Consider the following 13,799-nt stretch of genomic DNA (forward strand, 5'->3'; position numbering starts at 1 on the left):
TAGAATAAAGTATTTAGAATATTTGCATAGAGAAATATGCAGTACTCAATATTTTGTATTACCATTTGATTTGCTATTTACTGATGTGTGTCATTAAGCATGCTTAAAAATAAACTAATAATTTGCATGAAAATACATTTCAAAAAGCATAGTAATCCATTAATTAACCTGGTAGATAATGACATTTGAGCCCCTCATCCTTTGAGCTTGTTTTATTGCTATTTTGCATTGTACAGTTTCTAAAAATGTATGGCCGAAGAAGCATACTTGCAGGGATTGGAGTTTATTTTGTAGTCTAAAATCAGAAACCTTTTGTTGATAAAATGGGCACATCCTAGAATATAATAGAAATATGTTTCTATTTTGCACTTAATTAAAATGTACGGTTGTTATTTAAACTTTTAATGAAGACAGTGTTCACAAATTTGAATGCATGAAGCTTATGCATGAAGATCTTGCTTTTTTCAAAGTCATTAAAATTTTAAGGTAAACTAATAACATATATATACATATATATACACACACATATATATATAAAGAAAAAAGTTGCATTTGGCTTTTGTTTTATTTTAAAATTTGCTTTGATTACATTCATTAGTAAGTTCTCTGTTTAATTCCACATTACTTTCTTATAAATTTAATTTTACAAATATTATAATATTGGGGGATTTTTTAAAACTAAAGTCAGGGAGATTAAAAAAACTAACTGGATATTTTCCATTGAAAGAAATATAGGTCACATGGCCATAAATAGTTTTGAAAAGTAATTAAAATATCAGAACTCTCATTGTTTTTAAATTTATGTTTTAAGTTCATGGGTACAAGTGCAGGTTTGTTCCATAGGTAAGCTTGCATCATTGGGGTTTATTGTACAGATTATTTCATCACCCAAGTATTAAGCCTAGTACCTATTCGTTATTTTTCCTGATCCTCTCCCTCCTCCCACGCTCCACCCTCTGGAAGGCCCCAGTGTGTGTTGTTCCTCTTTGTGTGTCCTTGTGTTCTCATCATTTAGCTCTGCTTAAGTGAGTACGTGCAGTATTTGGTTTTCTGTTTCTGTGTTAGTTTGCTAAGGGTAATGGCCTCCAACTCCTTTCATGTCCCTGCAAAGAACATGATCTCATTCTTTTTAATGGCTGCATAGTATTCCATGGTGTATGTGTACCACATTTTCTTTATCTAGTCTGTCATTGGTGGACATTTAGGTTTATTACCTGATTTTTCCATTGTGAATAGTGCTGCAGTGAACATGCACCTGCATGTGTCTTTATAATAGAATGAATTATTTTCTTTTGAGTATGTACCCAGTAATAAGATTGCTAGGTTAAATCGTATTTCTGTCTTTAGGTCTTTGAGGAATTGCCACACTGGCTTCCACAACGTTCAAACTAATATACATTCCTACCAATGGTGTGTAAGTGTTCCTTCTTCTCCATAGTCTTGCCAGCATCTGTTATTTTTTGGCTTTTTAATAATAGCCTTTCTGCCTGGTGTGAGATGGTATCTCTTTGTAGTTTTGATTTGCATTCCTCTAGTGATCAGTGATGTTGAGCTTTATTTCATATGATTGTTGGCTGCGTGTATATCTTGTTTTGAAAAATGTCTGTTCATGTCCTTTGCCTACTTTTCAATGGATGTGTTTGTTGTTTTCCTTGTAAATTTAAGTTCCTTATAGATGCTGAATATTAGAACTTTGTCAGATGCATAGTTTGCAAAAATTTTCCCTCATTCTGTAGGTTGTGTGTTTACCCTGTTGATAGTTTCTTTTTCTGTGCAGAAACTCCCTAGTTTAATTAGATCCCATTTGTCAATTTTTGCTTTTGGTGTCTTCATCATGAAATCTTTCCCCTTGCCTATGTCCTGACTGGTATTGCCTAGGTTGTCTTTCAGGGTTTTTATAGTTTTGGCTTTCTATTTAAGTCTTTATTCCATCTTGAATTAGTTTTTGTATATGGTGTAAGGGAAGAGTCCAGTTTCAATGTTCTACAAATGGTTACCTGGCAGAACTATCATTTTTCATGATAACTGTTTAAGTTTAATGTGTATTTTAGATCACAGAAGTAAAGATAGAATTACCTAAATAAGATACACAAATACACTCACACACACACACACACACACACACACACACACACACACACCCCTACAACACCCCTCTACCACACACTAACAGACCGGCAGATTCATTATATATATATAGCAATTTATCACAAGTCTCTGCCACTCCTGCGTTTGGAAAGAGACCAGAGAGAGAAACTGAAAGTTGTAGTTTATAGCCTTTTCTGTGATTCAGGACAATAAAGTAGGCATAATTTAGCTATGTTTATAAAATAAATGGACAGATCTATTTGAGATACTAGATAGCTGTAACCTTAGATTTTGTGGATTATAACCAGCAATAAATAAAATTCAATCCATGTAACATAAAAAGGGAAGGATCGTGTTAGAACATTGTGGCAAGCCCTGTGCTGTATCGATCTCTTCAGACTACTGAAATCATAAAACTCTCCTTGCTTTTCAGCAGCTGTTCTTACCCTCCCAGATATTTGTTCACATTTACATTAATTAAAACATTCCTTAGAATTTTGAACCTAATATTTTCTGCTTTCAGTATAAATTCTCTTTCCTGGGGTCACTTAGCTCCTGGGCATTATTTTAATCATGGTAATATGAATGGATTGATTAAAGAATTAGATATAAAATAACTTATACTAAATTCATATTCCAAAAACTGCACTTTTTCACATTTTAGCCTGTCTTCAGTTGGAAAGTATCTTACAATATTGATGTGGTAGTGATATTTTTTTCTCTTCATTAGAGATATAGAAAATAATTCATCTTGAAATGGATGATGCCTTAGATTTGAAGATATATGGTAACTTACCCGCTCTGCTATCGTTATAGTCATCTAGTCACTGGAGAACTCTTCTTTTTGTCACTCAATTTGAAACCTCAAGGGTTGTACCTTACAATAAATTTCCTTAGCTTCATCAGTGGGAGTGAAGTGAGTTTAGTGCAGAATGATATAAATGATAGTACTTCTTACATCAAAATCCTTATACTTTGAACAGACACTTTATCAAGTGGCTGAGCAAACACAGCAGCTTTTGAAGTATTTGAAGAGCCATTGAATTTAAGAGTCTTCATGCCTTCACTGTTCTTTAATCTTATTAGTACATGCCTCCTTCAGAACACTGGCTCTTCCCTGGTTCAAATTTAAGGACTTGGATTATAAAATAATGGCTGAAAACTTCTTATCTACTTCAACCTGTTGATAGATATATCAAATACTTAGGAAGCTCTTGAATTTAAAATAAGAAATCATAATATTTTAAAATGCTATCCAAATTGATAGGGACCTATTTGATCTCCTTTTGAAAAAAAAAACTATTAAAAAATTGTCATTCTTTCCCTACTGTATTTTTTTTCCAGTTGAACAAGGTAAATTTTATGGCCCAGTGTTTTGTATTTACTAATAAAATGATCAAATGGTTCAAATCAATAAGAAATGGACTAGAACAAGTATAGTAAATCTCAGATATTCAGACCTCAACATTACTTTTAGAAATGGCAATCTTGTATATCTAATTGTGTCAGTAATTTAAATGGATATCATTTTATATGATTTTCCTATTTGTATTCTTCTCTTGTCATATTCGTTCTGTCCTCTTTATGCTTGGAATGTGATATGTTTTGGATATTTGTCCCTCGAGATCTCATGTTGGAATGTGATTCCCAGTGTTGGAGGTGGGGCCTGGTAGAGGTGTTTGGGACACAAGGAAGGATTCTTCGTGAATGGCTTGGTGCCCTCCCCTTGGTAACAAGTGAGTTCTCACTTACATGAGAGCTGGTTGTTTAAAGGAGCTTCACTCCTCCTCCTCGCTCTCCCTTGCTCCCTTTCTTGCCATGTGACATTCCTGGACACCTTCTCCTTCTGCCATGATTGTAAGCTTCTTAAGGCCCTCACCAAAAGCAGATGCCAGCATCGTGCTTCCTGTGTGTATGGTCTGCCGAACCATGAGCCAAAATAAACCTCTTTGCTTTATGAATTACAAAGTCTCAAATATAACAATATAAAAAATTTCAACCTGAGAAATAAACAAGAAACTGTATATGAAAACACTACCTTATTCTTGGCATAAAATGGGTGCCACATGCAGACAGTAAGGTAATCAGAGCTGCATTTGACTTATGCACACCTCCCAACTCTACCACGTAACAAGCTGTCTGCCTTTGGGCCAACTCTTCTCCCCTTCCACTTCTGTTTCCCTAATTCAGCTTCAGTTTCCTTACTTTTGAGTACTGTCACTTGTACTTCTAAAACTCAGTCTACATCTCTCCTTTCCCACTGTCAGAGATTAGACATACATAACTATCCTTGCACTGTTGTTAGACTCCTGACTGGTTTTCCCGACTTAGGCTTTCCACTGTCTGTTTCATACTGCTTACAACCTGCAGGTTAATTTTTTTGATTGTAAAACCCTTTCTCAAGAATTTTAAACACTATCACACTTAACTAACAAAATAAGTCTTAAGACCCTAGCCCAGCCTTCAAAAGCCTTCATATACGGCTTGTCCATCATAGTTTTCTTCCTTGACTCTCCCTTTCATTGCATATTGCTTTTTGCTCTACGTGTATAGGTTCATATGTATGCCTAATCTCCCTTTACAGGCTGTAAGCCACATGTAAATGAAGACCGTATCTTAGTTATTTTTGTTTCTTGCACAATATCTTGTACATTGTATGTATTTAGTAAATGAATGGGGGAGTTAAGATAATTTATTGTACTTTCCTCAATTATAAAAAACAGTATATGTAATTTGGCTTTTCTTGGTAAGTCAGTGTTGTCATTCTGAATATCAGTTTCCAAGTTTTATTGGGAACCTATTATGAGAAGGTCCTCTGCTAGGAATATGGAGGTAGCTATGGATAACAGATGACCTTTTAAGGTGTCCTGCTAAATTTATCTTGTATGCTCTGTATTGGAAACCATATAACGATGGTAGTTGAAAATAAGTATAAATTGGCTTTGAGTCATAGTTTCAGAGGTAAATTTTCACAGAAAAAGGACAATGTAGGAATTGTGGTGCTGTGTGTGTCCTGTATCATGTATGTACATGTATGTGCATCTGTGTGTATGTGCATACACATGAGAGAGTGAGGGAGTACCCAAGAGAGAGAACATGAAAAACAAACAAATCAGTTGCTCAGATAATCTCTTTGAAAAGGCTTGTTCTGATTCTAAGCAGTATTCCTAAAACATGTAGTTTCCTGATACTTGAATAATATATGGCATCGATTCGTGATTATAAAGCTTTTTCACACGCATTACCTCTCATTTAGTGTTTAAATTGGTAGAAATTTCTGGATTTTAAAGGCTACATTTTCTAAAGGAAGCTATTGTTTTCCTTGGCTAATGTAGACACAGAACTGGGTGATTTCACGATTGGACACAGAAAAATTTTTTCATTAAATTATAGGCCAGAGAAACATGTCTAAACCAATGTTTTGAAACTTTCTCTATGGCTTTTATAAGCTTTTCCTGTATGGCTACCAATTATATAAAGTAAATAGATTCTAACATTTTCAATATGACAATCTCTTTCAGTGTCAAAGAGAAATGAATCCTTATATAGCAATTGTTCTTTTACTGTCCTTTGATCGAGAAAAGTATACACAAAAACTATTAAATTTTGTTGCTTTAAAATTGCATTTTTTGGTGTGCGAAGCTCAGTCTGTATTGTGGGAAAAGCATGTAAAATGATGGACACATGATTTTTATTTTACTGTAACATTGAAAATAACGATTAAATATTATTTAATTCTGTTTCAGAAAAATAATTTTGTTGAGGACATTCTCCTTTATTAAGAAAAAAAAAAAAAAGGCATGCCAGGCATAGTAGCTCACTAATCCCAGCACTTTAAGAGGCTGAGGTGGGCAGATCGCTTGAGCTCAAGAGTTTGAGACCAGCATGGGCAACATGGTGAAACCCCATTGCTACAAAAAATATAAAAATCAGTCTGGTGGCATGTGCCTGTGGTCTCAACTACTTGAGAGGCTGAGGTGGGACAAACTGCTTGAGCCCGGGAGGCAGAGGTTTCAGTGAGCCAAGATCGCGCCACTACACTGCAGCCTGGGTGATAGCCAGACCCTGTCTCAAAAAAAAAAAAAAAAAAAAAAAAAAAAAAAATGCCCCTAAGTAAATGAAGGAATTATTTTTTTAGTTTTGCAACCTTGAATAATTTTCCTATAACATTTTAAAAATTATAATTCAGGTGACTAAAATGAAAGTGTTCATAGGAGGAAATAGTCATCTGTAGTGTTAGTGAGAAGTTGAATTTGATTAGGAAGGGGTTCAGAACGTGCTACCCCAAAATATGCCACTTTGGCTTATTGATTATTTTGAGCTGAATCTGTTTGAGAAACAACAGATGCAGAAAGAGGCTCTTTGATCTCCTCCTTTCTACCAAAAAGCAAATCATAAAATTGCCCGTGAAAAAAGGTGTCTTTCCTGTGCCAGGAATAGGAGGACATTCTCATCACCAGAGACTGGGAAGTCGAAATAGACCTGTACAAACAAACCTACTAAAATAACCCTGTCTTCATCAGTTTCCCCCATATATTTCCTCATTGTGTTCCCACAATTTACTGCCCCCAGCACAAGCTCTTGTGTCTTGTCACATTCCCATAATTGATCATTCATTGTGTAAAAAGCACATTAAATGTTTGGACCTAATGGTTTCTTTTCTTTTTTTTTTTCTTTTTAACTTTTAGGTTCAGGGGATACATGTGCAGGTTTGTTAGTGGGTAAACTGTGTGTCGTGGGGGTTTGGTGCACAGATTATTTTGTCACCCAGGTAATAAGTATAGTACCTGATGGGTAGTTTTTCCATCCTCACCCTCCGCCCATCTTCTGCCCTCAGGTAGGCCCGGGTGTCTGTTGAATTAACGCAGGAACGGAAAACCAAATACCTCATGTTCTCACAAATGTGAGCTAAACATTGAGTACACATGGACACAAAGAAGGGAAAAATATAATCTGCATTTTAATAGTAAAAACATGTACATTCTTTGAAACACAGCGTCAAATGTGTATAATAACATAATTTAGTCTTTAGACAACACCTAATCGTATATAAATTCCCAGCCCCTTACAATCACGTAACTACTCACTCAGTGAGAACTTACAATGACAGGACTGCCAGTCAGGTTGCGAACCATTGCTTTTGATGATATGCTTGCCTTATTTAGCCACTGCTATCAAAAGCCTATGTTGTCAATCAGTAATTCATTAATTGATAGATTAATTCAGTTGTTTTTAAAGTATTCTAGAACATTACTCTCTGAACTGTACTGTTTTAGTTTTCGGAAGATTTATCCCAGTATTTAATGAACTGGAATGAAGAACAAAAGCTAAACTTCTATTTGAATAGTTTTTTTTTATTCCACAGTATTTCATTATTTGCCATGTCTTTGATTATTTATTTTCGTTATCCATATTTCAGCATTAAATGTATTGGTAGGCTCAATCATATTCAGCTATACTGAGTGACTTTAAATGTCCCTGTGCCTAGTAGTCATCATTTGAATCTCAGTCTTTCTTTCTCAATACGGTAATATTCTGATTATCAATTTCAGTTTGAATTAGAGAAGGCTGGCCTGGATTCACTAAAATGGAGCCAACACTACTAGCAGAAGTTTCTGTAGCGTGTCCATCTTCACTTCCGCGTTTCCGTAGCGTGTCCATCTTCACTTCCGCGTTTCCGTAGCGTGTCCATCTTCACTTCCGCGTTTCCGTAGCGTGTCCATCTTCACTTCCGCGTTTCCGTAGCGTGTCCATCTTCACTTCCGCGTTTCCGTAGCGTGTCCATCTTCACTTCCGCGTTTCCGTAGCGTGTCCATCTTCACTTCCGCGTTTCCGTAGCGTGTCCATCTTCACTTCCGCGTTTCCGTAGCGTGTCCATCTTCACTTCCGCGTTTCCGTAGCGTGTCCATCTTCACTTCCGCGTTTCCGTAGCGTGTCCATCTTCACTTCCGCGTTTCCGTAGCGTGTCCATCTTCACTTCCGCGTTTCCGTAGCGTGTCCATCTTCACTTCCGCGTTTCCGTAGCGTGTCCATCTTCACTTCCGCGTTTCCGTAGCGTGTCCATCTTCACTTCCGCGTTTCCGTAGCGTGTCCATCTTCACTTCCGCGTTTCCGTAGGGTGTCCATCTTCACTTCCGCGTTTCCGTAGCGTGTCCATCTTCACTTCCGCGTTTCCGTAGCGTGTCCATCTTCACTTCCGCGTTTCCGTAGCGTGTCCATCTTCACTTCCCCGTTTCCGTAGCGTGTCCATCTTCACTTCCGCGTTTCCGTAGCGTGTCCATCTTCACTTCCGCGTTTCCGTAGCGTGTCCATCTTCACTTCCGCGTTTCCGTAGCGTGTCCATCTTCACTTCCGCGTTTCCGTAGCGTGTCCATCTTCACTTCCGCGTTTCCGTAGCGTGTCCATCTTCACTTCCGAGTTTCCGTAGCGTGTCCATCTTCACTTCCGAGTTTCCGTAGCGTGTCCATCTTCACTTCCGAGTTTCCGTAGCGTGTCCATCTTCACTTCCGCGTTTCCGTAGCGTGTCCATCTTCACTTCCGAGTTTCCCTAGCGTGTCCATCTTCACTTCTGACTTAGACAAAGATTTTCAAGGGTTGACAATGATGGCTTATTGTTCCTTGATCAATGTGATAATTAATGTGATAATTTTTGCAGTAATGGTAATATACTAACATTTCTGAGATTAATGATATATTTTCCAGGAAATCAAAACAAAAAGCACTTAAACTATCTGCATTTCTACTAAGGCTAGAAGAAACTTAAGATTTCTAAGATACCAATGCATATATCATTGTAGATTTTTGTATCAAGTACCATTTCTAGATACTTTGAGCCTAATAAATTTGAACATAATGATAGCTTTTATTAATTTTGCTGTAAATATGCTAATACCATCTAACAACTTATTGTGAAAAACCAGATGTTCAGTACAGATGCAACGAGGCATTTCCTTTTTTGAATATTTTTTTATCTGAAGTTGATTGAATTCACAGATGCAAAATCCACAGATATGGAGGGCTGACTGTATGTATTTAGTAATATATCTAGCAGACACTAGGAGATAGTATAACTATTAGTAAATATTTAAAAGGCGACTACATGTTGAACTTATTATTTATGACTTGTCTTGGTAGAAATAATATAATCTCACAGAGCAAAATTTCTATTCAATATGGAGAAGAATTTATAACAAGTGGAATAGGTTGCTTGAAGAGAAAAGTAGATTAGGTACGTTTCATCCCAGGCTGGGTGATCACTCGATGAGTCGTGATGGGAGTATAGCAGGGATCTCATGGGTGTGTGCAGTAGATAGCCTGTAAAGCCCCTTTCAAACATAAAACTGTAAAAGAAGAAATGAGTGCTTAGCACAAATTATGATTTAACACTGCTCAAAAACTCACTTTTAAATTGCTCTCTCCGCACATATTTTACAATGTCTCATTCAACTCCTCAACTGTTGTGATTTCCTTAAAAGCCGTACATTCAAAATTGTGCTAGATTCAGATGCAGCGGAATATGGAGGGCATCAGAGACTGGACCACAGCACTGACTTTTTTTCTGAGGCTTTTGAACATAATGGGCGTCCCTATTCTCTTTTGGTAAGTAAGTTTCTCAACATATTTCCTGCTATTTTAATTTACTCTCTTATTCTTCTAGTAATGTTTTTGTTCAAATAAACAACTCTTCAAATAAGCAACATGGAATAAAAGCATGAAGGAAAGGGATTAGGGAGAGGGGACTATGCTTGACCAGACGTAATGTGTGGTACTGGACTAAATTGTGTTTTGGAAAAACTAATAGTAAAGGATATTTAGGGGACAATTGGCAAAAATTAAATATTAATAGGATTCAAAACTATTTCTCAAGAAATGAGCAGAAGGCAGTTTTTTAATTTTTCTTTCAATTATGAACATTTCTATTCTTTATGCAACAATTCACTCTCCTTCTGTTCTTGTTTTCTCCATAACATTTTATATTAAGCAGATTTCTACATTATGGACTAGCAAATGAAGTTTCATTTAAAACACCTTAAAGGAGTCAATGAAAAATGTATCTTTCTTTTCTTTCATGTGGTAAATTGAAGACTGAATTTATTCTAGTTACAAAATTCTCTGGATTTTTTATATTACTGAAGGAAGCATTATATGACATAACTAAGTTTTACATTGTGGTGTTCACACAAATAGAATGTTAGAATGTTGCTTTAAACTACTACGTTTAAATTCTTTAAAATATGTAGAATTTAGTAAGTTTCTAGATTCAGAGGAATTCATTATTTAATTTATGGCCATATAGTGGGTTCAAAACCACATCTACCATTCCTAATTCTAGGAAGTACCTAACAAATACATGACTTTACCATAGCTGTTAACATTCTTATGTCATTAAATTCTCTCACTTTTCAAAAGTTTAGATAGAAGTCAGGCATGAGAATCTCTATGGTACCGCTAGGCCTTCCATCTTTCTACTGTTTTCCCACCTCTCAGAGTGATGCCAGCACTCAGCTTTGTAAGCTGCCATATTATACATAAAAGTGATATCCCAAAGATCACAGCATAAAATCACTGAAAAGAGCAGGGATTACAAACAGTGAGTTGTTAGATTATGGGTTGTGAGGAAAGTGCAGTGGAAAGTCCTATGAGAATTAGGTGTTGCCCTAAATGTATGTGTGTGCATATGAGTGTGTGTTGATGATGACACTGATCCAGCTTTAGATATATGTGGAGAAAGATATATATTTTTAAGAGAGAGGGCTCAAGGGTACTATCACATTCTTCAAGGAATTATTACTGTAGTCTGTGAGAACATTCAATTTTGACATGTAAAATAAGATTGATAAAAATAGTTTTTTATCAAGGAAGTGAATAAGAAAATTACCATAAAGTTCTGAAATAATCAAAAGAGTTAGATGCCCTTAGGGTTTCGGAAAGATGATTCAGCTCACAAAGGGGAGTCATGGGGAAGGAGCAACTGATTGCAATAAAACTGAACTTTCACTGATGGAACTAGAATGAAAGGACTTGGAAAGACTCAGACCGCGAAATTCTTACATAGCCAGCTCTTCTAAATGTCTGTGTACCCCAACAGGGTTCTGTTATAAAGAGCCTGAAGGTATAGTGAAAATATCACAAAATGCCGTGGCACAGGACCTGGGATCCTGACCCTAGTCTGCCATTTACTCACTGAGAAATTGAGTGATTTAACTTTTTTTTTGCACTGCAGTTTCCCCCACCTGTAAAATGAGGATTATTCATATTATCTTCCCTATAGCAAGAGATTCTTAGGAAGCAGAAACTCTTTAACATGCCCAAGGTATTTGGAAACTGTAAAATGCTACTGCATATGTATTTTAAAGATGTTATTGTCATGGATAGGCAATTATTATTTAGTAGTTTAAACATGTCAAAATACTAAGTGTTTTGAGGACACACAATTAAGAATACCTTCTCCCAACTTTGGGGAATTATAATCTCAGGCGACGGCTCAGACTCTTTTGAGGTGGGCAGAAAATATCTTCACATCCTTTCAATTTTGTGAGAGTAAAGATATGCTGGCATAATTAAACAAGCCAGCCAGCCAGTGGCAGCAACATCAGGAGATTACTTTTCAAGCACTAATGGAATTGATCTCAACAATGTGGAAAATGCAGTTGTAAATTATCAGATGGAATAAAGATCTCATAAGTATCAATAATACGTAGAGGAGGACAGCACTGCAAGGACATGGCAAACAGAAAAGAGCTGAACGCTGCCTGCAACAGAACTCTAATCCAGTGCAGCCCGTGAGATGCGGGCTAGCTCTCTCCTCCCAGCAGCAGAATCTTGTTTTCCATGACTACAGTGCTTCAGGAATTACTCCTTTAAATACACCTTTAGGCTCCAGATGATAAGATCACTCGTTTTAATGTCAGATTAAGGGAGTCCACACAGACTAGTAAAATACAGAAAATCTAGGCAAACAGGTTTTCTTTTTACCCAAGTTATTCAGCAAAGAGCCAGAGGAGAAAAAAAAATCACATTAACAAATGTACCTACTGTAATAATGCCTCATTATAAGGAAACTCCTTATTAAACTGAGTCGTATGTGCTGGGATCCAGTGGAGTTGCTTGAACATGATCATGAGCGCTGTAGGTCCTATACCTTTTCAGTAAGATCACTCATACCTCCCATTCTCACAGACTAAAAGGAGGAAGGAAGAGCAAAATATAACTTTTCCTTCTTCCATGAAATTTTTGCCCATCATAACTAGTACACAGCATTTGCCAAAGCTTAATTTGCAAGCTTAATAATCCAAAGGATCGCTGAATAAGTGTCAAATCTGTTTTCAAAGATAGCAACAGACAGCTCAAAGGAATTTTATAATAGCCATACATGCTGCAGTATCAGCAGGTGCTGCTCCAGCCTTGTCTCTGTGCGCTCCCTCAGTTGAAACTGAGAGCCGGGGATAACTGCATGTATACCGCCATGGAAACGTATTTGCTAAAGTCAGAGTATGTCACAAACGTCCAAAAGCGAAGGGACAGAGCTCTGCCAGTCTGCTTTACTGGCAGTTATTGGAAACTCCATTTTAGCATAATCATTTCTCTATAGTTTGATTCCTGAGACAGGAACCTAATATGTTAACCTATATGTTAATCAGTGCACTGGAGGCAGGGGACTTCCTTTCTCTCCTCTGATTCATAAAACCAAATTCCATGGCACAAATGGGAGAAAAGAGATTATTGAGCCTTAAATGAATTTGATTTCTTTACATTAACTGAATGATGATGATGAAAATGAGAATAAAGCAATAGATGTAGCACTAATTACTTTGACAATTAGGCTTCTTATCAATAAGAAGTAGATGTATTTACTCTCATTCTAAATTTGGAGGTTCAAAAGTAGACTTGATTTAAATGTAGGATTTGGCATAGATGTATCATTTTTATTGCCCCTCACTTGTAAGTTTTAGTACAGCTTAACAGTTGGAAAATGTATTTTGCTCTATTCAAAATTATGAAAATAGTTTTTTAGAAGAAAGAAAATCTTGATTTTTAGTTTACTTTTTTAATGTATATAAGTTAGATGAGCTAATATACATTTCTATACAGAAACACTAGCATCACTTTTCTCCCAACCCTAATGCAAAATAATGAGAATTAGAATAAAAGAATACAATTTATTTTTTCTTAAAAAAGTATTTTATGAACTAAAGCATGTATGTGAAAACTAAAATTATATCATCTTTTATTTTTCAAAAGACTGTGTAATTTTTATTATAAAAAAATGTGTATGTAGACTATGAAGGAATCTAATGACTTTTTCATTAAATGATGTTTTGTTTGTTTTTTTGTGAGACGGGGTCTCACTCTGTTGCCCAGGCTGGAGTACAGTGGCACGATCTTGGCTCACTGCAACCTCTGCCTCCCAGGTTCAAGCAGTTTTCCTGCCTCAGCCTCCCAAATAGCTGGGATTACAGCTGCACACCACCATGCCCAGCTAATTTTTATATTTTTAGTAGAGATGAGGTTTCGTCATGTTGACCAGACTGGTCTCAAACTCCTGACCTCAGGTGATGCACCTGCCTCAGCCTCCCAAAGTGTTGGGATTACAGGCGTGAGCCACCATGCCGGGCGCACTGAATGCTGTTTTCATTCTTCCAAAATTATATGTGTATATGCTATTTCTAAACTTACAAATTTCTAAGAGAATTTTTTAAATTACCCTTTAA

The 13,799-nt window shown here is 36.4% G+C and overlaps 1 protein-coding gene across 5 annotated transcripts in view; it reads left to right on the forward strand.

Moving 5' to 3' along the window:
- Positions 1-13,799, forward strand: part of GBE1 (1,4-alpha-glucan branching enzyme 1) — a 276,669-nt gene that overhangs the window by 244,992 nt on the left and 17,878 nt on the right. For all 5 annotated transcript variants that reach the window (XM_065539304.2, XM_005548413.5, XM_074033667.1 and 2 more), the window contains one exon: positions 9,570-9,687. In XM_065539304.2, coding sequence (XP_065395376.1) covers positions 9,570-9,687 — 118 coding nt within the window. The remainder of the gene's footprint in view (positions 1-9,569; positions 9,688-13,799) is intronic.

This window comes from Macaca fascicularis, chromosome 2, assembly GCF_037993035.2.
Source record: "Macaca fascicularis isolate 582-1 chromosome 2, T2T-MFA8v1.1".
NCBI lineage: Eukaryota > Metazoa > Chordata > Mammalia > Primates > Cercopithecidae > Macaca > Macaca fascicularis.